Source organism: Bombus vosnesenskii, unplaced genomic scaffold (assembly GCF_011952255.1).
Source record: "Bombus vosnesenskii isolate JDL3184/JDL3185 unplaced genomic scaffold, Bvos_JDL3184-5_v1.1 scf7180000013263, whole genome shotgun sequence".
Lineage (NCBI taxonomy): Eukaryota > Metazoa > Arthropoda > Insecta > Hymenoptera > Apidae > Bombus > Bombus vosnesenskii.
Window position 1 is genome coordinate 6489340 of NW_022882923.1, and position 24689 is coordinate 6514028.

The 24689-nt window shown below is 33.3% G+C and overlaps 6 protein-coding genes across 8 annotated transcripts in view; 5 read left to right on the forward strand and 1 right to left on the reverse strand.

The window, feature by feature from the left end:
- The window catches only part of LOC117230666, a 148433-nt gene that overhangs the window by 105862 nt on the left and 17882 nt on the right, over nucleotides 1-24689 (reverse strand). The gene's annotated exons all lie outside the window — the stretch shown is intronic.
- Nucleotides 1436-4340, forward strand: LOC117230695. The gene is made up of 3 exons (XM_033488398.1): nucleotides 1436-1693; nucleotides 2892-3048; nucleotides 3472-4340. Exons 1-3 carry the CDS (start codon nucleotides 1559-1561, stop codon nucleotides 3648-3650), a joined length of 471 nt encoding a protein of 156 aa, XP_033344289.1. The 5' UTR covers nucleotides 1436-1558; the 3' UTR covers nucleotides 3651-4340.
- LOC117230703 lies at nucleotides 6421-8171 on the forward strand. The gene is made up of 3 exons (XM_033488408.1): nucleotides 6421-6561; nucleotides 7502-7658; nucleotides 7873-8171. The coding sequence occupies exons 1-3, from the start codon at nucleotides 6433-6435 to the stop codon at nucleotides 8025-8027; spliced, it is 441 nt and encodes a 146-aa protein (XP_033344299.1). The 5' UTR covers nucleotides 6421-6432; the 3' UTR covers nucleotides 8028-8171.
- Nucleotides 10810-11914, forward strand: LOC117230728. Its single transcript, XM_033488451.1, has 3 exons — nucleotides 10810-10974; nucleotides 11249-11405; nucleotides 11616-11914. Exons 1-3 carry the CDS (start codon nucleotides 10846-10848, stop codon nucleotides 11768-11770), a joined length of 441 nt encoding a protein of 146 aa, XP_033344342.1. The 5' UTR covers nucleotides 10810-10845; the 3' UTR covers nucleotides 11771-11914.
- Nucleotides 12988-14562, forward strand: LOC117230713. The gene is made up of 4 exons (XM_033488419.1): nucleotides 12988-13198; nucleotides 13283-13438; nucleotides 13933-14083; nucleotides 14339-14562. The coding sequence occupies exons 2-4, from the start codon at nucleotides 13310-13312 to the stop codon at nucleotides 14491-14493; spliced, it is 435 nt and encodes a 144-aa protein (XP_033344310.1). The 5' UTR covers nucleotides 12988-13198; nucleotides 13283-13309; the 3' UTR covers nucleotides 14494-14562.
- On the forward strand, nucleotides 19636-24539 carry LOC117230717. 2 transcript variants are annotated; one of them, XM_033488431.1, is made up of 2 exons: nucleotides 19636-19790; nucleotides 24215-24539. In XM_033488431.1, exon 2 carries the CDS (start codon nucleotides 24235-24237, stop codon nucleotides 24505-24507), a length of 273 nt encoding a protein of 90 aa, XP_033344322.1. In that variant the 5' UTR covers nucleotides 19636-19790; nucleotides 24215-24234; the 3' UTR covers nucleotides 24508-24539. The 2 variants fall into 2 exon arrangements, with proteins under 2 accessions (XP_033344322.1, XP_033344330.1); XM_033488439.1 differs by having other exon boundaries at nucleotides 19638-19790; nucleotides 24209-24539.

Sequence of the window (24689 nt, forward strand, 5' to 3'; positions counted from 1 at the left end):
CAAGAACTCCACCTTCTGGGTTGTGTAACTAAAACTGGTTTTGATTTGATTAACCAAAAAAAAAAAAAAAATTAAATTCTTTAGAAGTTCTCCTTTTAGAAGAACTCCTTTTATAAAGATGCTATGAATTGGTAGTGTTGGCAGTAATATAATTCTTCATTGAGTACTAAAGTGTCATAATAATATGTAATAAATAAAATGTAATAATAAATATATTGTAACGAATATCGCTAATGAAAACATGTATATATAGATATAGAAATAATAATATTATAACGATATTAATATAAATACAAGAGGTGGCGGTGAAAACCAAAGTGACACTGCAAAGAATGCTTCAATTCTTTTGGGTACACAAAGTGGAGTTACCTTTTAATTGCGATACATTCAATTGTTAAAAGGCATTATGAAATCAAATTTACGCGTCATCCACATGACACCAATATCGTTATTCGGTTAGTGATTGCGTTTTATTTCATGCCTTTTATTGTCTGCGATCAGTGTCATCCATCGTAGACTATAATGCTAACACGAATTTTAACAATAAAAAAAGAAAATAGAGAGAGAGATAGAATGTGTGCGTGCTGTTGTAAACTTGCGAATGTATGAGAAAAGTGAATACAAAATATGTTTGCGATCAATTGCCTTTTCCTGATGAATTTATGTAATCTGTTATTTATTCACACTGCATGTAGTCTGATTAGTCTTTGTCGAACGAAACCTTACAAAATCATATATCACACCCCCGTTATATAATCGTGAATAAATCTACTTCACGTCATTACTTATGCGGGCAATAACACATTGGTTAAGGAATGAAAATGATTAACTTCCGCTTCAGAAAACACAACATTTGATACATATGTATACTTAATACTACTGCATAACTAACAAGTATAAGTAATTTTATATTACTAATCTGATTTCTACACTATTCTAATCATTAGCAATTTTTATATTTTCTATATTACAGTATATCGTAAATAACCCGTATTCTATTCTACTCTAATATTACATTCATGTTATATTCCCATTGTGTAATATTTTACATTCCATTCTATATAATTCTTTATGTATAATATAATTCTATCGAGTAATCCATTGATATACTACGTTATGTGCGATATATTAAATTGTACAAATATCCGCAATCTAATTATAAATCAATAAATACCTTTCAGTAATTTCAACATTTTTTTAATCGAAGCATACAACTCCTGAACATCTGTAATATTATACAGCACGTAACATTAGTAACATGCGTATAATTTTTTAGGGTCAGTAAGGAAGAGATAAAAATAAAATAAGAAACATAACAGGAAAATCCATCGCTCAGGGCCTGTATCGTCGTGAGACGAATAACATACGTGGCATTGTACCCGGTAACATTTCCCTTATTTGTATTCCAGGGGGAAGAGCATGATAGGAGCCAATGGAGAAATCACAAAAGAACCGTTCAGATAAGTCACGTTCACCTTGACGGACTTTCGGCTCGGTCTATAAAAGAGAGGTACACCTCCTCGATGGCGCAGTCACAGTCACAGTGAAACCATACAAAATGTTCCGTTCAATTGCCGCTGTTTTCATCGTGGCCCTGCCACTATTTCAGGCCGCTTCTGCTATCGATATTTCTCAGGACAAAAACATACACGTGGAACTCACCAGTAACGATGCTGTGCAACAAACAAAATCGGTGAGTGACCCTAAAACATCTCCCATGTTAGTCATGTTCAAACGAATCGTGTTTAGTCAAACTTTTGGCACTTTTTCGTACCAACTTCTTTGTTCTTAACGCTTGTATCGTATTCGAGATAATAATTTTCCGTATCTATAAATTTAAATAAGGATTAAACTTTTAATTCATAAAACGTTAAGACAACGAAGTGTCTTGAATGATAAGGAAATCAGAATAAACCACTACAAGTTGCATGAGCGGGAACATTTATACTTTACTGACTTTATGAACTGACTTTCAGTAACGAATATGCAGCGAATATGCAACGCGATGCTTGTCGGAATATCAATAATAACGAGAAACGAGTGAAATTCATATCGAAGGAAAGAATGCATTTTATTGGTATTAATATGGTGGTTTCAAACTATAATATTTGAATTCAATATTAGTGACGATTAATGAGAATGCACGTAGAAATTTCAAAAGATACCCCAACTCAAGTAAACAACCGGTTCACGTTGGTCAGAAGGTTTCAAGTCGACTAAAGTCAAGCAAATCCGATCTTAAATTCAAGCAATTTAAATAATTTGAACAAAGAAATATTTTTCGCGATGCGATAGAATATTCTTTGGAAGAAAATGAAATATCTTTCCTACGAATATTTTTTAAGTAGAAAGAATAGATCGTGTAATTGATTAAATGTATTTTCTCAAAATTCTTGTTGTTTCCTATTTTTTTTTCTTTTTTTTTTCTTTGATAATTCGATAATACAGGATTTATGAATCTATCTATGTGATATTCTTTCATACTTTTACATGTACAATAATGTTAGTGCCATTTTGCGAAAAAATCCTACGAATCTCTATACATGTGTGTGTATGCTCTCTCTCTCTCTCTTTTCCTATCTTTCTTCTGTTTATTAGTAATTAATTCAAGAATTTACTATAATTTCGAGTTATTTAAAGTAATAGCTGTATACTAAAATCTACTTAATACGATTTAAGAGAACAAATAAAATCACATATATAAACCTAATACCTTAAAGTTTGTAAATGTCAAATTATTAAAGATATCAATATCCAAGTAAAGAAATTTTTTCTCTTTTAACGTACTGTTGTAAGATCTAGACTTATGGTCGTAATTTGAGAAAAATAACAAACATTACAACCGATATTTAAATAGGATGTTTTATTACACACTCTTTTGTTTTCCATAGGTAAGTTCCTATCCAGAGGAACGTGGACCTCTATTTATCGGGGACCTCACCGCCGGCCAACGCTACGCAGACGAAACAGTTTTCCGTCGTGTAATTGAATTCAACAATCCAACCAACACGATTCAAAGCTCAACGTTAGACGTATCTGTTACGAGCGGTAACTTACTCCGTTATTTCTTATTTTTCATATTCTTAGCTTTATAGAACAAAAACTTGGTCAATTAAATCATCGATGAACACATCAAACACCACTCGTTGTTAAAAGAAACTTATGCAGCATAAGTTTATGACTAGACTGTAGATACTTATGCGAATATTATATTCTTTTCACTAAAAAGTGGAACGTAAACAGCGTTTTGTTCCACTCGCTGAATATGTAAAACTATTTTACTTTGAATACTTTGGATTTTTTTGCACATTATGTGCATTCCGTAGAGTTTTATACTTTTAAATCTTCCACAAGTGCATAAACATGTCCTTTTTGCTTTTTATTCTATATTTCATTTGCAGACCAATGATTTTGTAATTTCTGTATATTATTTCTGTATTCACACAATTTATATGGTTTCCTTTCCTACAGGAGTAATTCATTATATCAGTGCTCGAAACGTACAAGGCAGTCAAGCAGTTGTCTGTGGCAATCCAAACGCCTTAGGAGGAAGCAAAACTAGCATTAATCTTCGAGTACCACCGAATTCCTTGGCTACGTTAAATATGGTGGTTGCGGCGCATGATCATAATCGCATGATCAAGTCTTAGAACGATGACATCGTGCTAATACTACTATGTTCTTTCAGTCATGGTCGACCGAATTGTATTTCCAATTTGAGGAAAATATGAAAGAATCGTTATTAATGTATGTGTGATTTCTCGTTACGATTGTATGTCAATGACTTTCTCGATTGAAACTATAGTGAGACTAGTACATATCGAATTCAAGCTACATATCAAATTAAGCTTACATGATATCGACACCTTGCACACTGAAAATTTTTATAAAATCAATCAGCAATCGTAACACATTTTTATTGAGAGATATTTTGAAATCAAATGTTTCATTTCGAGAAGAAGATTATAAATATATTAGCTTTTCGTGTTTTCCATAAATGAAAATAGAACAAGAAATAATTTTCATTGTTTCAATGTCACTGTATCACTATATCGGCATCATTAAATTATAAAAGATTAAGTTTTGATAAGTGTACCTTATATAATTTTCACCATATCTGTGAATATTATTGTACCAACCATAACATTGTAAATCTCTTTTTATTCTCTAACTCGTGTGTTTGTCTTTCTTCCTCTTTCGCTGAAAACTGATTCCTCTTGATATCAAATTTTAATTTAACTATAATTACAGTATAAATGACATTACCTCCTTCTATCCTCTCAGGATATTGATTATGGATACTATAAGAATAAAATATTTATAAAACCTGATAAAAGAAATATTTCAACCATTCTAATTAAACGTACAAGATCTTGATGTTGTCTGAACAAAGTTTGAGAAAATTTCAGGAGATCTTATTCAAATCAGTAGTCTTCAAAAAGTCTTAACGCTTTATGCTACCACTAACGATACAAACGGATACGCAGAAAACCTGACTAATGCAAGTGTTGATTGTTCCGTAATCTCATAATACCGGTTCACAACTTAAAAACTGTAAAAACACGCGAAGATGAACGGCTCTTCATTAAGGTGGTTCAATACATCAACGAATCAGATGATATTCACGCTGTATAGCTGAAATTCACTATTAATGGTAGTAACATTTTTTAGTGTATCGTTTTTCATTCTACACAGCTTTATTCATGCAACATGAAAGCTTACATCTGAATTTGAAAAATTATTTGTTGTTAAAAATGCGTAAGAAAATACTATCGTCTATCGTTCACTTGACACATCAACTGCTTTACGTAGGTACTCGAATACTTTCATATAAATATTTTTATAGGCGCCACTGATATCGGGAGTGCCCGAAACATACAAAGTAGTCAAGTAGTTGTCTGTGGCACTCAAGATACCTTAGGAGGAAGTTCAGACATCCTTTTCATTCGGATTCCAGTCTCTTAGGACCTCGCATTATATGTAGTTATTGAAACACCCATTGAAAAGGTATTGGAAGAAGAAACTGATTAAATGTGTTAATTAAATGTGTTATTGTCTTTGATCCTGACTGTATTACCACACGCTATTAATTATTTAATTAATAGATTTCTGCGTTCAAGTTCAAAATCGGCGACACAACTAACTCATACGGCGTAATTGCTACGTATTACATTAGTCAACTATATCTGTTACGACCGTTCGCGGAGACGCGGTCGCAAGGAAAATGCATCAGCGAGAGGCGTAAATTCTCGCTACGATTCTGATAATCGACGCCGCGAATCAGTCGTTTCCCTGTTTCGATTAGAATAATAGAGGTAGTTCGAATGATTGTAACACTGAATTAACAGGGTTAATATTTTCAACAATATTTAAAATTATAATAAACACGTTGCAAATGATTTAACAATGATACAATTACTTTTTTATTATAATTCGACTCGGCTTTATGATATTTCTTGACGTATTCGTATGACTAAGCGACCTGGATTTTATTCCTTTGAGTCTCTCCATGCATTCGCTTTGAATACTCAAATGATACTGACTGCCCTTCGATTTTTTGCTTTGTCTTCTCTGGGAGACGACCCCCACCATGCTCGGATCTCGCAACCGTACACACCTATGATCACGTATGCCTTCTTTGTGTAGATAAAATAATCGACCGGAAGCGAATCGATGTTTCTAGTACTAGCTGCTTGACGACAACTATACGTTCACCGCTACATTGTGTATATTTCGCCGGTCGTGTCAGACGATCTGCCTGCGGTACACTGTAGTACCAAGGGAGACGGTTAGGAGCAAGGTCTATAGTAAGCCTCGGTGCGTAACAATATCTATGATATCAATAATGATGTAATTACCCTTTAACCGTTAACAATGTCTGGAAAATTACGCAATTTTTATAGCAGAATGATTATTTAAATTTAAGGCTGGAGACGTGTTTAATTAAAAATTTGCAAATTGCCAATTGTGTAATTAGTCTACCGGATTCGCCAATCTAACCACATTAGAAGCTAATTAGAAGTTAATAACATGAAACTTTCCCTGTTTGTGAAGAAGAGCATCGTATCCATAAATAACGACGTAATTACCCTTTACTGTCAACAATGTCTGGAAAATTATGCAACTTCTATAATAGAATGATTACTTGCTTTTGAGACTAGGGACGTGTTTAATTAAAGATTTGCAAATTGCCAATTGTGTTATCATTCTCTCGCATTCGCTGATCTAACCTCGTGTAAATAATTAGAAGATAATAACATGATAAACTTCCCCTTTCTATAAAGAACAGCAACTTATCCATAAATCGGAGAAAGATAATGAAAAGCATTTAGATAAGCTACGTGTATCTTGATAAACTCCTAATCCGGGATATAAAAGGGACAGGACATTTCCGCAATCCCATAGTTACAGATACGCTGAATACAATACAAAATGATTCGTTCGATAGCTGCTGTCTTCATCCTAGCCCTCGCAGCGCAGGCTACTTTTGCACTTATTGCTTACCCACGCGAAACCGTTATTCTGAAATTCACTGACGAAGATATTATAGAAACGAATTCGGTGAGTAAATATAAAATTTTTCCACTCAATGCGAAAAGATGTAATTTGAATGAAAACAAGGTTGCCTATAAGTATTTGGACACCGGGTATATTGATATTTTTGTTATATGTATTTTACGAGTTACGATTGAAGAAGGTTTCTCTGCGGTTAATTCTTTACTTCTTGTCATACTTGGCAAATTCTCAGCTAAATTAAGTCTGAACTTGCATTTACTTGCAACAACAACCTCCAGCATACTATTTGCTTTAGCTACATTCGTGATGAGATGTATTATTATACGTGTTGGTTTATTAAAGATACGAGTAATAAAATTGTAATAGTCGGTGTATATTAAAATCATTATAAATACAAGTACAGACATAGTGTATGCCGGTCGTAATCGTCGTTCGCTGAATGCTACTGTTGAACTCTACGCTCGCTTTTCGACCGTATAACTCGCTATAATGATCGTCCTAGAGAGTACGTTCGTCTATTTGTATCAACCGGTGGTATTACAAAAAGTTCGAATGTAATTCCGGTTGACAATTACAAATAACGGCGATAACGTTTTGTCCGAAGTTCGTTTACACTTGAACGTAGCAAATCAAAACAACGTTGGCACTCCAAGGCACAACAATATGAATATCTTCCGATTCGAATCTTCCGTTGATTCATGTGCCGCTACACGTAAAAATATTAATTTGAGTAAACATTCAAAGTTTAGTCGTTAGCAACGCAGAATAACGAAGAATTACGATTATGGATTACTATAGCATTTTAAGCATTTTATACGGATCAGCAGTTCTAATATATAATTCAATGAAGAATCACCAATATCGAAATAAAGAAATACATTTCCATTTTGACTTTTCCTAAGAAACTGAAACTGTTCATCGTTTCATTCGAGAGAAATAATATCCATGTTTCCTCACACGAAGTTTCACTTTTTTTTCTGAATAGGATTCTTATCCTGAACAACGTGATATTCCAACATACCTGGGAACTCTTAGCACGGGTGAACATGTTTCTGGTGAAAGAAATTATATTTCAGTATTAGAACACTCGAACCCATATGACAACCTTGTTTTGGTTCTACTTGTGAAGCTGCAAGCGAACGGTAAGATTTCTTATAATTAATCTTTCATATTCTTTAAGTTCTAACGCTTGCGAGACAAAAGTTTAGTTTTGTAGCGAAATCGCTGGTATACGTAATTATTTCTTGTTACGAGAAGTTTATAGAGCGTAACTAAATTCATGTTCATTTGATACGCTTTGAGTAAGATTTGAGTGACTGTTCGGCTATCTTCATATAAATGTTTCTTTTTCTACAGGAAGAATTAATTTTGTAAGTGCCGAGAACATAAACGGCAGCGAAGCGGTTGTCTGTGAGACTGCGAATACTTTGGGATCGTCTGAAAGCATCATTCACGTTCGAATTGCACCAAAATCCACCGCAAGATTACGTGTGTTAATTGGGGCGCACTAAACTATGCTAACTCCATTAAACAATTTTATTTTTCCTTAACGTTCGTAAACAATAACTTCCGCATTATTTTATTACAAATGGATATAGGTATTCTAAGTAGAAATTGTATGGCGCTATAGGATGTCGAAAAAATAAACATATTACTTAAATTTTTTATTATTACTCACCTGAACTTCTTTCTATAGCTTTCTAATCAGGATAGAAGAATATCTCCGTGTTTTAAACATATTAGTGTTTGGTAAGACTTTTGTGGTTGGTATTGATTTAATTGTCACTCTATAGTAAAATTTGGCGGATAAATTAGGCTTGGTAGTAGCATCCTACTGCAGAAGAACATAATAACTCCTACACTAAACAAGCTTCTGCTATCTTATTACAGAAAAACGAATGGTGTGATCGTTTATAGCTATCTACTGTAATTTGAAGTCTAAAAACTAATAAACCAATTGGTTAACACCTGTATAATAATAAAACATGTAATGAAATTTTTTAATCGGAAAAATATCCAAATCAGTATCTTTCAGTACGATCGAATTTGTTCAGGAAATAGTATTCTAACAAAAGATGATAATGAAACGATAGTATTTATATTAATTGGATTAGAAAGAATAAAGTCATAATAGTTTGATTTATTTGGAATCGTACAATTAAAATAAAACTTGCCAAAAGTAAGCAAGTTACTTTTAGAACGATAGTGTACGCTTTATAATGTTTTGAAGCGTATGATATCGTCGCATATGATAAACAACTGTCAAAATGATTACTAGCAAGACTGATTAGGGAAATGAATTCATCATATGAATATTGCTGTAGACCCAAATTAAAAAATTAATAAATACCTAATTATTTTTATTATTTTAATATAATCAATCATATTCGTCGTCCTCATATTTAATGTAAATCAATTCCCCAACCAATTCTCCATACGACAGCTTTCTTTCCACCTTACTGAGCTCCTCCTCTTCGGTCTTCGTCAATGTCGATGCTGGCTTCGAGTCGGTCATTCCAAAAGCATTCAAAATCTACCTAATACATATATCCTGCTTGATATATCTTCTTTCTTTCTTTCGAGAAAGCGACTCCAATGCAGTGGGAAACACCTTTTAAACTCTTATTGTACAAGTTCTCTGAGACAACGAGAATGCCGCCATCAAGATAGACTATGATGAAGAGAATTCTTCGAATTAGGAAGTAAACGCGATATTAGATTAGCATTAGATGTTTGTCATGGAGAGAGCTTTCCATATTCGCGACAGTTCGTATTCGTGAAATTAATGCGTCCAGGTAATTAATATTTCGAATTTTTTCAATTACATTATTTCTACTAAACACTCGACAGAAAATTATAATTCGCTAATTGTGTCTTTGTTTTATCCGATTCTAAGCAGATTCGACGTACACGCGTCAATTTAATCATATTTACTGTGGCAGCTCGACGTACGTTCCTTAACTTACATTGCCCCTTTTTGTTATCTTCTTTTTTTTTACAGTTTATTACATGAATGGTATGTATTGTTATGTCAGTTCAATTACTCTAATCTATCAAAGAAAGTAATGTGTTATTCATACTTTATTTTATAAAAAAATAGTAAATAGATAATAGTTTATTATTTCTATCGAAATGACATTATCAAAATTATTAACATCTTTATCATGCACCGAATTGCTATCTTGTGTAGAGGATAGTGTCTCGGACTTCGGTGGAAGATAATGCAAAAGATATTGATTATGCAGAGAATGAAACTTCTGCAATCGTATTAGATGAATTTGAGGAGAACGCTAACACAGTATTACAGATTTTTCGTACAAACAGACGAAAATACCGTTTTGTGAAAATAAAAAAAAGAATTTTATACGGTCATGGAAACATTTTTGTTCTTCTGTGATTTTGAAATAATAGTATATAATAATAGTTGAGGGGACTAATAACTACGTATAAAAGTTAGTCATATAATAAACGGTTAACTTTGCTATGAGTTACAAACGGTAAAAAATAAAGAAAGTGGCAGTTTTCTACGATTTTCAGTAATAGATCTGAAAAATTGTAAAACAACTATAATAAATCCACATTTTTGTTCATTCATCAAAATCGGCGACACAACCAACTCATACGGCGTAATTGTTACGCAGTACGCCAATCAAACTATGTCTATGACATCAATAATTACGCAATTACCCTCTAACGGTCAACAATGTCTGGAAAATTACGCAATTTTTATAGCAGAATGATTATTTAAGTTTGAGGCTGGGGACGTGTTTAATTAAAAATTTGTAAATTGCCAATTGTGTCATTAGTCTACCGGATTCGCTAATCTAACCATATTAGAAGTTAATTAGAAGTTAATAACATAAAACTTTCCGTGTTTGTGAAGAAGAGCATCGTATCCATAAATAGGTAAACACGATAACTCATACGGCGTAATTGCTACGCAGCGCGCTAGACAACATCTATGATATCAATAATGACGTAATTACCCTTTACTGTCAACAATGTCTGGAAAATTATGCAATTTTTATAATAGAATGATTACTTGCTTTTGAGACTAGGGACGTGTTTAATTAAAGATTTGCAAATTGCCAATTGTGTTATTATTCTACCGCACTCGCTGATCTAACATCATGTAAATAATTAGAAGGTAATAACATAAGAAACTTCCCCTTTTTATAAAGAAGAGCATCGTATCCATAAATCGGAGTAAGATAATGAAAAACATTTAGATAAGCTACGTGTACCTTGATAAACTTCTAATCCGGGGTATAAAAGGGACACGACATTTCCGCAATCCCATAGTTACAGATACACTGAAAACAATACAAAATGTTTCGTTCGATAGCTACTGTTTTCATCCTAGCCAGCGCAGCGCAGGCTGCTTTCGAACTTATTAATTATCCACGCGAAACCTTTATTCTGAAATTAACTGACGAAGATATTATACAAACGAATTCGGTGAGTAAATATAAAATTTATTCTCTCAATGCGAAAAGATGTAATTTGAATGAAAATAAGGTTGCCTATAAGTATTTGGACACCGGGTATATTGATATTTTTGTTATATGTATTTTACGAGTTACGATTGAAGAAGGTTTCTCTGCGGTTAATTCTTTACTTCTTGCCATACTTGGCAAATTCTCAGCTAAATTAAGTCTGAACTTGCATTTACTTGCAACAACAACCTCCGGCATACTATCCGGCATACATTACTTCTTTTGTTTCTGAATAGAATTTTTATCCTGAACAACTTGATATTCGAACAAACCTGGGAACTCTTAGCACTGGTGAACATGTTTCAGGTGAAAGAATTTATAATTCAATATTAGAATACTCTAATCAACATGAGCAACTTGTATTGGTGCTAGTTCTGAAGCTGCAAGTGGACGGTAAGATTTCTTATATTGTTTCATAATCTTTACGTTCTAACGCTTGCGAGACAAAAGTTTAGTTTTGTAGCGAAATCGCTGGTATACGTAATTATTTCTTGTTACGAGAAGTTTATAGTGCGTAACTAAATTCATGTTCATTTGATACGCTTTGAGTAAGATTTGAGTGACTGTTCGGCTATCTTCATATAAATGTTTCTTTTTCTACAGGAAGAATTAATTTTGTAAGTGCCGAGAACATAAACGGCAGCGAAGCGGTTGTCTGTGGGACTGCGAATACTTTGGGATCGTCTGAAAGCATCATTCACGTTCGAATTGCACCAAAATCCACCGCAAGATTACGTGTGTTAATTGGGGCGCACTAAACTATGCTAACTCCATTAAACAATTTTATTTTTCCTTAACGTTCGTAAACAATAACTTCCGCATTATTTTATTACAAATGGATATAGGTATTCTAAGTAGAAATTGTATGGCGCTATAGGATGTCGAAAAAATAAACATATTACTTAAATTTTTTATTATTACTCACCTGAACTTCCTTCTATAGCTTTCTAATCAGGATAGAAGAATATCTCCGTGTTTTGAACATATTGGTGTTTGGTAAGATTTTTATGGTTGGTGGCAAATTTTGTGGCGGCAAACCTTACTGTCGATCTCCAATCCTGTCGGCATATCTTTCCCCTTCTTTTCAAGTTACCCTACTCAAATTCAAGTACAGATACGGAGGGATACGCATATATCTTCTACACACGTAAAATAGATACCTCTGCGAGGGATGAAATACACAGACCGTTTCAAGAAAATATATTACGTTTATCGAGATAGAATGTTGTTTGTCGTTCAGTGCAAATCTTAATCCAGGTATAATATCGTTTGCACATTAGTGATTTTTCTTTTTCTTCCCGTTTCGTCAGCAATCAGAACCGAGTACTTTCATTTCAAATACTTTTCAATTATAAAAACAACTCTACTTTCTGGTGGTTTTAAATTGTAGGAAAATAGTCGATGGCTATCTAGTACATTTAAAGAAGTATATACTTATATAGAAATTATTGAAAAATTGTTACACGTAATAGTAAGGAAAATTTGGAAGCTACGCTGGATAAAAGAAAGAAAAATATTACATTGCATCTTTTTACATTTGCAAAAAAAGAACAAACGAATAAATTTTTGAAAACCGCAGATCTATTTATCATTAAAAAGCAATAGTTTTTGATATTATCTTCATCGATAATGACGAACGATCTTCATCGAACATCCAATTTAAAGGTAAGTCTCTAAAAACCTTTTCCTCTTTAACACTTATTCCACTTTCATAAAAGATATTTTATAAACTTATCATCATATATTACTTTCGAAATCATCCTTTTTCAGAATTAGAAAGTTTAGTTTATGGCGTTAATTGAATCGCCAATAACCCATTATTGTTAGTACAACTATAAATCAATTAAAAAGAAAGTATTTTTGCTTCAACAGATATTATTCAAATATACTTATCAGACTAAGGACGTACGTAATTAAAAATTTGCAAATTTTCATTTGTGTCACTGTTCGATTGTGTGCCGGATCGACGAATCTAGTCCCGCGACTAATAACATATAGCGATACTTTTTCTTGATAACAGTTTGCTTATTTATGAAAAAGTGACTTATATCAATAAATCGGATGTAGACAACCACAAGCACTTGGATAAGTCATATATACCTTGATAAGCTTTTAGTCTAGGGCGTGAAACACTTTCCTTATTTATAAAAAAGAGACGTGTACCAATAAATCGGATTTAGATAATCGTAAGTACTTGGATAAGTTAAATGTACCTTGAGAAGCTTTTAGTATAAGTTATAAAAGAGTCGTGAATTTCCGCAATGGCACAGTCACAGATCCAGTGCAACCGATACAAAATGTTCCGTTCAATTGCTGGTGTCTTCATCGTGTCCCTGGCAATACAAGCCAATTTCGCATTTATTGATTATCCACGTGAAACCGTTACACTGAAACTGTCTGACAAAGATTTGGTACAAACAATACCGGTGAGTAACCATAAGGTCTATACTTGAAACGTGAAAAGATGTATTTTGGATGAAAAATTGAAAAGAGCAACGTACAATTCGACCAAAGAGTTGATATTTTTGTTACGTGTATTTTCAAAGATACGATTGAACAAAGTTTCTCTACTGTTAATTCTTTACCTCTTGCCATAACTGGCAGATATATTCCGTTATATTCAAATTGAAACGTACTTGCACCAACAGATTCCAACAAATTATTTGCCTTCGTTGCATTCGTAAAAATATTCATTTGTACAAACATTTACAATCTAGTCGTTAACAACGCAAGAATAATAGAGAATTACGATTATGGATTACTTTACAAGTTAGAGCATTTTATATAATTTTGCAATTCTAGTATATAAATAACTTGAGAAACATCAATACCAAAATAAAGGAACACATTTTGCTTTGAACTTCACGTAAGAAAAATAATACCCATTCTTTCTCATAAAAGGCTTTTTGTTTCTATATAGGGTTCGTATCTTGAGCCACGTATTGCTACAAGCCTCAAGAACCTTAACGTAGGTGAACATATGGCAGGTGAAAAAATTTTCAGTACAGTGTACGCGTACAAGAACGTCTACAATCTCATTTTAATCTTAACTTTGCACCTGGATATGAGCGGTAAGATTTCTTCCATTATTTCTTCTTCATTAAAATTTGAGGCTTGCAAAACAAAAGTTTGGTTTTAAAACGAAATGTTGCGATAGATGTAATCGTTCGTTGTTACAAAGAACTAGTAGAGTAAGACTAACTAGACTAAGAGTAGGTAGTAAGAGTAACTAGGAGTAACTAGAGTAAGAAAATTCATATTCTTTGTATAAATCAAAAGCTTTGAGTAAATATTCGAAATGTCTTCACATAAATGTCTTTTTGTAGGGACTATTCATTATATAAATGCCAGAAACGTACCCGGTAGCGATGTAGTTATCTGTGCCAATGGAGATAGCTTAGGATCGAATTTAGGCACTGTGCAGATTCGAATTGCACCGCAGGCCACGGCCAGAGTACATTTCATCATTGGGACACACTAAATGAAAATAATTCTATTCTTTCATAAACAGTTTTCTGTAACGTTCTTATACACTAAATTCAAATTACGTATGTAACGTTGAAAAAATAAACGTGCTATATGCATCAATTAAATTTGTTATTATTTTCTACCTGAACCTTTTTCCATATCTTTTTAATTAAGGTTAATATTTCTGCGAATTAAAATATTAAAACACATTGGTATTTGGTAAGGTCTTTGTAATTGGTTCTAATTTAATCATTATTACATATAGTAAAATTTAGTAGATATATTATGCTTGTTTGCAAGCATTCAACTGTCTTACTGTAAAAGATATAATAAATTAAACAAAGCAAATATTTTATCTACAACAAGCAGTATTTGACTAACTTCAGAAAAAAGGTATTATAAAGCTGTTTATGGTTTTTTATTTTAATCTGAGGTCTACGGTCTAACAAAACCAACTAGACGGCACAAATATAATAATGCAACATAAAAAATGAACTCGTATCACGCTTTATTAATGGAATTTCAAAAACTTTTATAAATGTTCAAATATTTTCATTAGTCGATATTTGTTATACGTAAGCTATCTTAATCGTGACATTAAAATATCAGCTTCATTGTGATTTATTATTTTTGTGCTTATTATCCCTGCTTATTTACTGTTCTATTTTTAGTTTCAAATTGTATATAGGCTCATACGATCGACGCTTCTTTTTCAGTGCTCGCGTTATTGTTGCAATTAACTGGCCATACGGGTAGGTATAGCGCGCAATTAGGGTTACGTAACGAGATGCCGAATAATTCAGCAAACAAATCACGTTTGCGTACGCAACACATGCATGCATACAGGCCGATTGTATGCGTAACAGGTGAGCCACCTGACAATGTAAATTTAGCGAATACTATTTTCATCGTGTCGCGTCAGTACAAATTTTTATGCCCCTTTAGACAATGCTGATTCATGAATACAATGTAAATCAAAAGCATTTTATGAATAACAAACTTACGAGCAGGGTTACGGTGACGAGTCTTGACAAATGGAAAGGGCGAGGGGAGGGGATGTGAAAGTTCAAGGGAACTTCTCATATTCGAATTAATAGAAAGATAAAAATAGTCAGGTGATGAAATTTTCAGATAATAGAACAATCACCCGTTTCATTTCATTTCGTTTATTCGAATAAATATAGATTGACGATTAACGATAAATGAACGAAGAGACCAATATTACTACCAAATCTTCGTTTTCATTGCAAATAAAAAATAATTTAGAATTCAAATAAAATATTTATTCAAGAGAAAGGTTAATTCACTTGATCGCCTGAAATATCTTTTCCTTGGTTAAGTAGGCTTAAGTAGGTCAAATTTCATGGCAATCAAACAAGAACAACCAAAATGGTGAAGTTACATCGATAGCTTCCTCATAGAAAAGATGTTCGAGGATCGCAGAAAACCTTCGCAAACAATTTTTCTCTTCAAACATAGCGAGCAAATACATACAGACGTAATAGCAATGTCTACAAGCAACTTCTACAGAGCGAAAAATAACAAGCACGCGTTGAACAGCATCGAGAATCCTTAAGTGGCGTAGCTAGGGTTCAACACAGAATTCTGTGGAATCTTATAACGAAAATAAACTCACCTGATAAATTATCCTCTTATCTCAGCTTACTGTTTTGTTTATAAATCTGGGTTCCAATATTCACGTGATTTTCAAATAACAATTTCTCAATTCGTGCTTTTGTTTCTAGTCTATGTAATCTATGAAATTAATATTAAATTCTATAAATGAAGCAGTGGTGTGGTTATGTAAATAAAGTAGTGCTGGATTATACTATTGGCGGAATCGACATTTTTAATTTTTTAGACGATGCGGACGGCAGGCGTGAATCGACGTTTTTCACTTGATGAACGTTGACATATTTTCCAGAAATACGGGAGCGGCGGTAAAATTTATTTCACGGTATACCGTCAACAATATGTTAGCGCGTTAAGTGCTGTGTTGATTTTGATAAATAACCCACGGAAGTCTTAATGAGACTACACGAATCCTGTATGCAAACAATATACGTATTAATAGCTTTCTAAGCTCCGTTGCGATTGATTACGACGAAGATTGTTTGAAATTTATGAAGATTTATAATACTGTAATTCTAGGAAGCATTTTCATTATTGAGAGATTTTTATATATACCCTGTTATCTGTTTTCATTTGTAAGTCAGTGTATCCATGAATAAAGGTTTACTACTTGCTTATTGTTAAAACTAAATAGAACTATAAAATATCGTAAACTTTGAGTAAAATTACTTATAGATTTTCCTACCTGTTTACACTCGTCCTTCAATTTCCTCGCGTAAAATTGTAGGTTCGAATTACTTCCGGACTTACCCAGAAACGCGTCGATGCACATTACCTACTCATCTTTTCCACTTTCCACTAACGATAAGAATTCAGAGTTAAAATAGTCGCGACACGGATATGGCACGGTATTGTGCTTCCGAGGTTCCTTGTTCTGTCTGTGTTCACGTGGTAATCACGGCTAGCGATGTTTATGCGAGTCTGATGGCCAACAGTGTATGATAACGACGTATTGTTTAAGAAGAAGTTGGTAATGTCATTCGAAAGGAAACGATGTAAACCCTCTAGCAATGCTTGCTCTAAGAACAATATATTCGCTAGAAGAGAAGAGAAAGAGACTGGTCTGTCGATAGACAGTAATAATCTGTACACATCAGAGAGATAATGATCTCTATCCATTAAATTCGTGTAGAATCAAACCTATTTTTCGCTGCTTCTGCTATCTGTACTGCACTGTCGGTGAACGTAATGCAATCATTTCTCGTTACCTCATGAAATCTTTCTAAAGCTATGTATTCCTTGGCAGATATAAGATAAATAGAACGAAAGGGTATGGTATAGTGTAAGAGTTCCGGAGAGACTCTTGACCGTTCGTACGTGGTACATTAGTTACGAGCGACCTGGAAATTTCTCAACAAAACGACCAATAAACTCCATCCCTTGACCGTAAAGGAAGCTTTTCATCCGCTAACTGAGACTTTTCCTCTCTGTTGAAAAAATATTGTCTCGGATAGACCAGAGACAAACCACAGAGCTAGACCACAGTTTAAAACGTATAACTGTAACATGTATATAAATATATGTTTTCCTGAAACTCGTATCAAGGGAAAATTGAAAAATAGGATCCTTTTTCACCAGGCGAAATATCTTTTTAATTTGCAACCTATAGATATCAGATTCATAAAATAAATTAGTGTACCCACCGCATATTTTATAATACGAACGTAAATGTAATTTGAGCAGCGAAGAGAAAAATTGTAAAAAATAGAAAAATTAAACAGACCCATGTAGAGATGCATTCTAGCTTTTCCAGCGTCATCGTTGAAACGAAGATCGAGGTAACTATATTAGAATTCAATTTCTCCATCGAGAAAGAGCAATCCCTTGAGGTAGCTTAATGAAGAGGCTGCCCCTTCAGAATCTCTTTTTTTCTCGTCTAACAATTACGTAACACTTACATTTTACATTTCATTCGTAAAGAACATAAAAAAAAAGAAAAGAAAAAGAATAAAAAATGATATGGATTAATTGTATTAGAAGAAAACATTTTATCTATCCTTGCACATATATTTCTGCATATACGTCGATAAACATAGTCTACGTTTATCACTAATAATTGCGAAGTCGATGAACCTAAAGTGGAAAAAAGAACAAATATTCACGTATCTGGCTTCTAGTGATTCGACATACTTACGTAGACTAGCGGATTAGCGGATAGTTATTGAATATCGAAGTACTATGGTACGGTTTCGAGCGGTGTCCTCAAAAACTTCCGTACGTACTTTAAAACGAATGAAACGTCGCATCAAACAAGCAAATAATAAAATTCTGCAATACTATATCAGGAATAAAAAAATCCATACAATGAAAAGCGTGTGTCTTGTTGGCATTGATATTATAAATTTCAAGTGACTAGTACAGAGAAATAAGATGATAAGGATACGTCAAATTTTACATTTTTTATAAAGCGACAGTTTAAAACTGCAATATATTTTTAATCAATCTTATTTTACCATTATTTTTCTACTTGATTTGGGATTCAACAAGCATTTTTCATTCTCTTTAGTGAGTGCCTGTCATAATATTAAGATATCGAAAGATATTCAAATATCGTAGATATGAAAATACTGCTTGTCTTGGTTTTATACTTTTGACTGGAGCTAACAGGATCTTTCCATTTTCAGCTGTTTTGTGTTAAAACGTTTATTAGTCATAAAGTGACATTAAAATAGAAGGATCGACAAAAATATACTTATCACGCTTTTACGTGATTTTCAAATATGGAGGTAATTTATTTCAATAGAACTTGCATATTTATATTATACTGATGATCAAATACACTTTGAAGAGTAATAATTAATAACGTAATGTTTCGTGAAAATTTACATTTTATTTTCGTCAGGCGATAGAATACCATGTCATTATATTTTGATACTCTTTTACGGAAAGTATTGTATAAAGCGCGTGATTGATGAAGCGTTCCTTGTTTTAACTGACACATTCTAAATGGAAAATAACGTCGTATTTGAAAACCCGTATCGATCATCGTGTACCAAATTGATCGTCACCACAAGCTAGATCGAACAAACATCTACGTACTGTCATTGAAAATCTAATCTAATTTCCTAATAATCGTTATATTTTACACTTCCTAAATCTCCTTTTTTACCTTATTTCATACCTTCGATATAATCGTAGGTATTCCATACAATTGTTGCTGCAATTCAACATAATTGTCCGTGCTTTGAAGTTCGTTTTCTTTTATCTTATCATATTATAATGTTACAAATTATTATTAGACAAATTGAGTGGATATTACGAACGTTATATCTCCAGTACAGAATACCAAACCTACGCATATGTCTTAAGAAAAGATCATAGGAGCGTCAACTGTACATTATATTACGTATGTTCCATGCGACAATTAATTTTCGTTCTTTCAAATTATCTCAATTTTAAACATTTCTCGAACCATTTTATACGCGATACGAGATACGCGCTTCGAAGAACGCTTGACGTGAGCAGGGAGTCTTGTAATGAGCTTACCCACTGAAGAAGCCTTATGAACACGATCCACAACGATATAGAAGAGAAAAACTGGCAACCAGTTGGCGACGATCTTTCCATGTGCCACGACACGAAAATCCAGCGAGCAGAAAAGTTGCGTGAAAATTCAACGTCGAATCGTGTGATTCACTGACCTTTGCTCGGTGATCGACAGGAAGCTGATTTATCGCGGTGAGTTCTCACGCGATCAAAACCTCTCGCGTTCAGGTAATTTAGTTTCGGTGGACTTCATAAAGCATGTCCAACTTTTACATTGAATCGGAAAAGAGCGGGAATGAAAAAAAAAAAAAAAATACACGCGGTGAAGGATGATCGTCCAACTGTAAAATATCGTGTTCGCGATGCCAACTCACCAGCTATGTATCTCCAATGTTTCCATTCTTGTCATATGATAAATTTCGTGATTTATGGTTAATGATTGAGGTAGGATACCGTTAATAGAGTGATGTAATGATGAGATAAATAAATATAACACGAATCTATGGAGTGAAAGATGGGTGAAGGGAATAAATAGTAATTTTAATTTGAATCATAATTTGAGAGACTGAACATTGTACGCAAAATTTCTTCTATTATACTGCTACAGAATGGAGTTGGCTACAATTTCTTTATTGAATTTTTCTTCGTAGTTCATTTAAAATTATCTACTGAATTGTTCTATTCTTACCAATAAAAAATAAACACCTACATAAAAAAAAATAGATAACAATATATATCACAGACAGATAAGTATATTTTTAGTCGGTTGCACGTGGAAAAGAGACAGATAACATGGATAAAAGTCTTATTAGATTAAGTCACTTTTTAAATATACAATCTTAAAAGATGCCATTCGAGAGATTGTTCATTTATGCAACGCATCAACGCTAACTTTCGGAGGGCAACTTTAAATCACGTTTAAACGGAGCAAGGAAGGGACGAACCAGTTTTAAACCCATGGAGGAAAAATTTATCGGCCTGCACTTGCCATCCTACTTATACGAAAACAAGCTTATATTTATTCATGAGACAATTACAATATGCTGATCTAGTTGCGATGCAATTTCGGGGATTGAACTCGCACTGGCCTACGATATTTCGTTTACTACGAGTTTCGTAAAACCTTAAATATCATTTGAACAGACAGAAAGGAATTAAAGGAGTTAAAAATAATTTTACAGATAAGATAGAACGACAACATTGGTCAGTCGTTCAAGTAATCACGATTTTTCAACTTTTAGCGAAACAATTTATTTCTATTTTAGCATCTATGGTATCAGATCAATGTGCAGAAGTAGTAAAGCACATTTTTCAAAGCACGGCGAGAAAATTTCTGATAGTTTTGTAAAAAATATAAATTAAAGATTACAAAAATAAAACCTCTTATTCTATTTTATAATAGATCTTCCATTGGATAAAGAAATGTGTCATTATGATTAGAACCAGTCGTTAGCATTTGATGGAAAATTACTGTGTCTTAGTTATATCACCTTGGAAGCAAAAATGTGATATTAAAATAACGATATTCTTGTAAATTATGTAACATTAAATTCTAGCAAAGCGATCGATACAAAGATGTAAAGGTCTATAAGGGATAAAAGAAGACAAGAAACGAACGATAGACATAGTATTGTACCGATGAAGTCTTATAATTGTCTCCTAGTTAACAACTATCTATTTTTGCCAGCGGCAGTCCAACTTTTGCCATACATTATGCAAGTTTCAACAGAAATAATGAAAGAGCAAACTTCGGTAATTAGAAGCTCAATAGAGAAGTCCAAGTTTTAGAGAAGAAACAAGGCCGTGATAAAGTGTGGGAATTCTGTTTTAACCAATACTATACCGACATTTCACACCAACGTCATAATACAATTTTCAACACTTGTTGTGTTGCCTGTGTGCCTATGCTAATTTTGAAATCATATTACTCTTGAAATTTTCTATAAAATTTTGACATTATTTACTGATTACTTTTTTAAACACTTTATGGGAACAGGTTCGGAGATGATTTATAATATATTCTAATCGTTTACACGTATACTGCCGCAGATAAGTATTTAAACACACCGACATTCTTTTTGTAAAAATTTTGTTTTTTCTTCCTTGAAACAATATCAGAAGTTTCTTAAAAGCTTCTCAGCTCTATTATCAAATCTCAATTAATTGTAAACAACAATTTGATAAAATAATCCAACTTCTTTGAAATGATTCATCTCATCCTTAATAAAGAAACAATGCAGATAATGTTCAATGTTCTAAGAAACACGATTTGCTACACGAATTAACAATTGTAATAGGAAATGTGCTCTATTTAAACATCTCTCTATATAAGGAAACTTCTCCAAACTTACAAAATACTTTCTACTTTATAAAAATACAAAAAAATACCAAACAGCCTAAGTTTGAGTCTAATCTAAAAAACGAAGAATGAATTATGTATTAAAAAAAAGAGTGTTGTCAGACCATTCTATTGCATTTGAGCACCAATTAATTAAAGCTAAATACAATTAAATTTAGTATCGTTTAATAGTATCCCCGTATATGACTACAAAAATTTGAAATTATGAAAATGAAGCGTAGGACCGGATTAAAAAAACGTTTCATTGGAAAATAAGGACGTGTGCCAGTACTTTTTGTAGCCACCGTAGATTACTTTCTCGAGTGGCGAAGAACACGCGTGGCGCAGAAATGGATGCTTTCGTTGTTCGACTGCTTGTCCTAAAACCTGCACGTGTTTAAGAGCTATACATACATATGTATTTTCCACGCGGCATTACACACACGCAAGTAAATTACGCGCATACATCGAATGACGATCGTCGCGCGCTCGCTCGAGCATTCGTCTCTTCCGTACGTGCCGGAATGTCTGAAATATCCTGCCTCTATCGGTGCTGTATGCGAAAGTTAATGCGCGTGGATCGTCTAACATTTCGACGACAACAGTACGGATGGGCGTACTCAAATCCAGTTCATTTAGTCTGCATCGATTACTACGAAACCATTATGCCGTCAAATGCATGGACGCGATACCGCAATTTTACAACGATTAGAGGAACTCCATTATGGTAGAATCGAAAAGATGGTGGGAATATAATTATTCCGATGTTGAATACTTTAACGTGATATTTGAAACGTATTTGGTACATCTTTAGGAAGAGATGATTACAATCGTTGCGATTCTTGAATTCTGATATTAAATTATACAGGGTGGTTGGTAACTGGTGGTACAAGCGGAAAGGGGGTGATTCTACGCGAAAAAAGAAGTCGAAAATATAGAATAAAGATTTTTCGTTTGAGGCTTTGTTTTCGAGAAAATCGACTTTGAATTTTAGCTCGGTACGCGTGCACTTTATCACGTCTCGTAATAACGGATCGTTGTCTCGATGGAAAAATTAAAAAAAAAGAATTTAAAAAAAAATTTTTATTCTATATTTTCGACTTCTTTTTTTCGCGTAGAATCACCCCCTTTCCGCTTGTACCATCAGTTACCATCCACCCTGCATATTAAATTTAAAGAATAGTATGAAATTAATCGTCGACTGATTTTCATTGGTTTCGTCATTTTGAGGGAATTAGAAAGATTAGACGGTAGACTAGATATTGTCTATCGTATAGGTAGAGTAGAGGATTAGAGAGAATATTATAGAAGATTATACGTAAGTATCATGAGCAATTGTGATTCGTATTATTATGGTTAACACGTTTGCTGCCATAGTAAATTGCCAACACAAATCGTGTTTTGTTTCTTGTGCTCTTGTACGATATAATTTGATTACAAACAATGACTATCTGAAAGAGATTTGTTCCGTTTTCAAGTAAACACATGAGTTGTATATTCATTTATTTCACAGCTGATTAAATTTAAATTAATCGTAATCCTTACACACGTGACGCTGTTGGCGTACATGGTAATTCATTATTCACATGATGGTTCATATTCCATAAACATCACGTCAGTACATCAATTGAGAATTTCTTAATCGAATACCGTGTTTCATTAATATTTATTTTCAAACCACGAAATGACGAAATCAATACTTTAAAGCGATATGTCAAATTAAATTTTAATTACACACGAATGGAATTAAATAATTTAATAAATTGAATTTTTCTGTCCATATCTTTTTTTTATATTTTCAATAAATTTGCTTCTTACTTTTAATGATGCAACAAAACGTCAGTAATAATTGAATCGACTACTGCTTTTTTATTGCGTCAATGTTTCATTTCAATTTGGAACAAAAACGATAGAAAGGAAAATTGTGAAGACACTAAAAATGTTAAACTTACTGTCCTAGTTGTCGATACAATAAGACCAAGTGAGCACATGAATGAGCACAACAGTGAACTAAAAACATTACAATTCCATTTTTACTGTGAACCCCTTGGCTTCTAAAGCAATGTATTTTAGGCGCGCTTACTATAGATACGCAGGAACTGTACTCCAGAAAAGTGATGTCCAAAATTAGTGTTCCATGTGATATTTCTCGTGAAACTTGAATCAACAAGAATAATTTACAGTACGATAAAAATAGAATGCTATTTCAAAAGCGGAAGCGTGTATCTATCTAATTTTTGTCTGCAATTGTTAAAAATGGGAATTTTATAAGTTTCAGATGCAATCCACATAGAAGCGATGAAAAAACGCGGCAATTATGAAAACAAAGGCGGTAAAGGACGGCAGAACGAAATGAACGGCCCGGAAGACAAGAAAAATGAGAAAAACGATGTTGAAAAGGACGTGGATAATCAAGGATTTAGCGAATGGTTACGATCTAACAGTGGTCTCGAAATGATGCGACTGTTCGTAATCGCCAATTCGATATTAGTTTTTGTCACGATGGGATTTCCAAAAATGCAGGAAGCTATGAGTATTCTAAAGGAATACTATTTCGGGGAAACGGAATAAGCGGAAACTTTTGAGCGAAACTATTCACAAAATTTGAGAAAAAATCTTGGACGAAGTTTGATATAGTAGAGAGAAGTTAACGATACTACAATCGATATATCTAACGCATTTTCTTGGAGTAATTCAGCGTTTATAACTACACGCTGCAAATTATCCTTTGCTTTCTGAACATGAACTCTAGA

Coding starts and splice junctions, on each gene's coding strand:
- LOC117230695 (XM_033488398.1), top strand. CDS start 1,559: ATGTTCCGTTCAATTGCCGCTGTTTTCATCGTGGCCCTGCCACTATTT. Junction 1,694..2,891: donor CTGTGCAACAAACAAAATCG/GTGAGTGACCCT, acceptor TGTTTTCCATAG/GTAAGTTCCTATCCAGAGGA. Junction 3,049..3,471: donor AGACGTATCTGTTACGAGCG/GTAACTTACTCC, acceptor CCTTTCCTACAG/GAGTAATTCATTATATCAGT.
- LOC117230703 (XM_033488408.1), top strand. CDS start 6,433: ATGATTCGTTCGATAGCTGCTGTCTTCATCCTAGCCCTCGCAGCGCAG. Junction 6,562..7,501: donor ATATTATAGAAACGAATTCG/GTGAGTAAATAT, acceptor TTTTCTGAATAG/GATTCTTATCCTGAACAACG. Junction 7,659..7,872: donor TGTGAAGCTGCAAGCGAACG/GTAAGATTTCTT, acceptor CTTTTTCTACAG/GAAGAATTAATTTTGTAAGT.
- LOC117230713 (XM_033488419.1), top strand. CDS start 13,310: ATGTTCCGTTCAATTGCTGGTGTCTTCATCGTGTCCCTGGCAATACAA. Junction 13,439..13,932: donor ATTTGGTACAAACAATACCG/GTGAGTAACCAT, acceptor GTTTCTATATAG/GGTTCGTATCTTGAGCCACG. Junction 14,084..14,338: donor TTTGCACCTGGATATGAGCG/GTAAGATTTCTT, acceptor GTCTTTTTGTAG/GGACTATTCATTATATAAAT.
- LOC117230717 (XM_033488431.1), top strand. CDS start 24,235: ATGAAAAAACGCGGCAATTATGAAAACAAAGGCGGTAAAGGACGGCAG.
- LOC117230728 (XM_033488451.1), top strand. CDS start 10,846: ATGTTTCGTTCGATAGCTACTGTTTTCATCCTAGCCAGCGCAGCGCAG. Junction 10,975..11,248: donor ATATTATACAAACGAATTCG/GTGAGTAAATAT, acceptor GTTTCTGAATAG/AATTTTTATCCTGAACAACT. Junction 11,406..11,615: donor TCTGAAGCTGCAAGTGGACG/GTAAGATTTCTT, acceptor CTTTTTCTACAG/GAAGAATTAATTTTGTAAGT.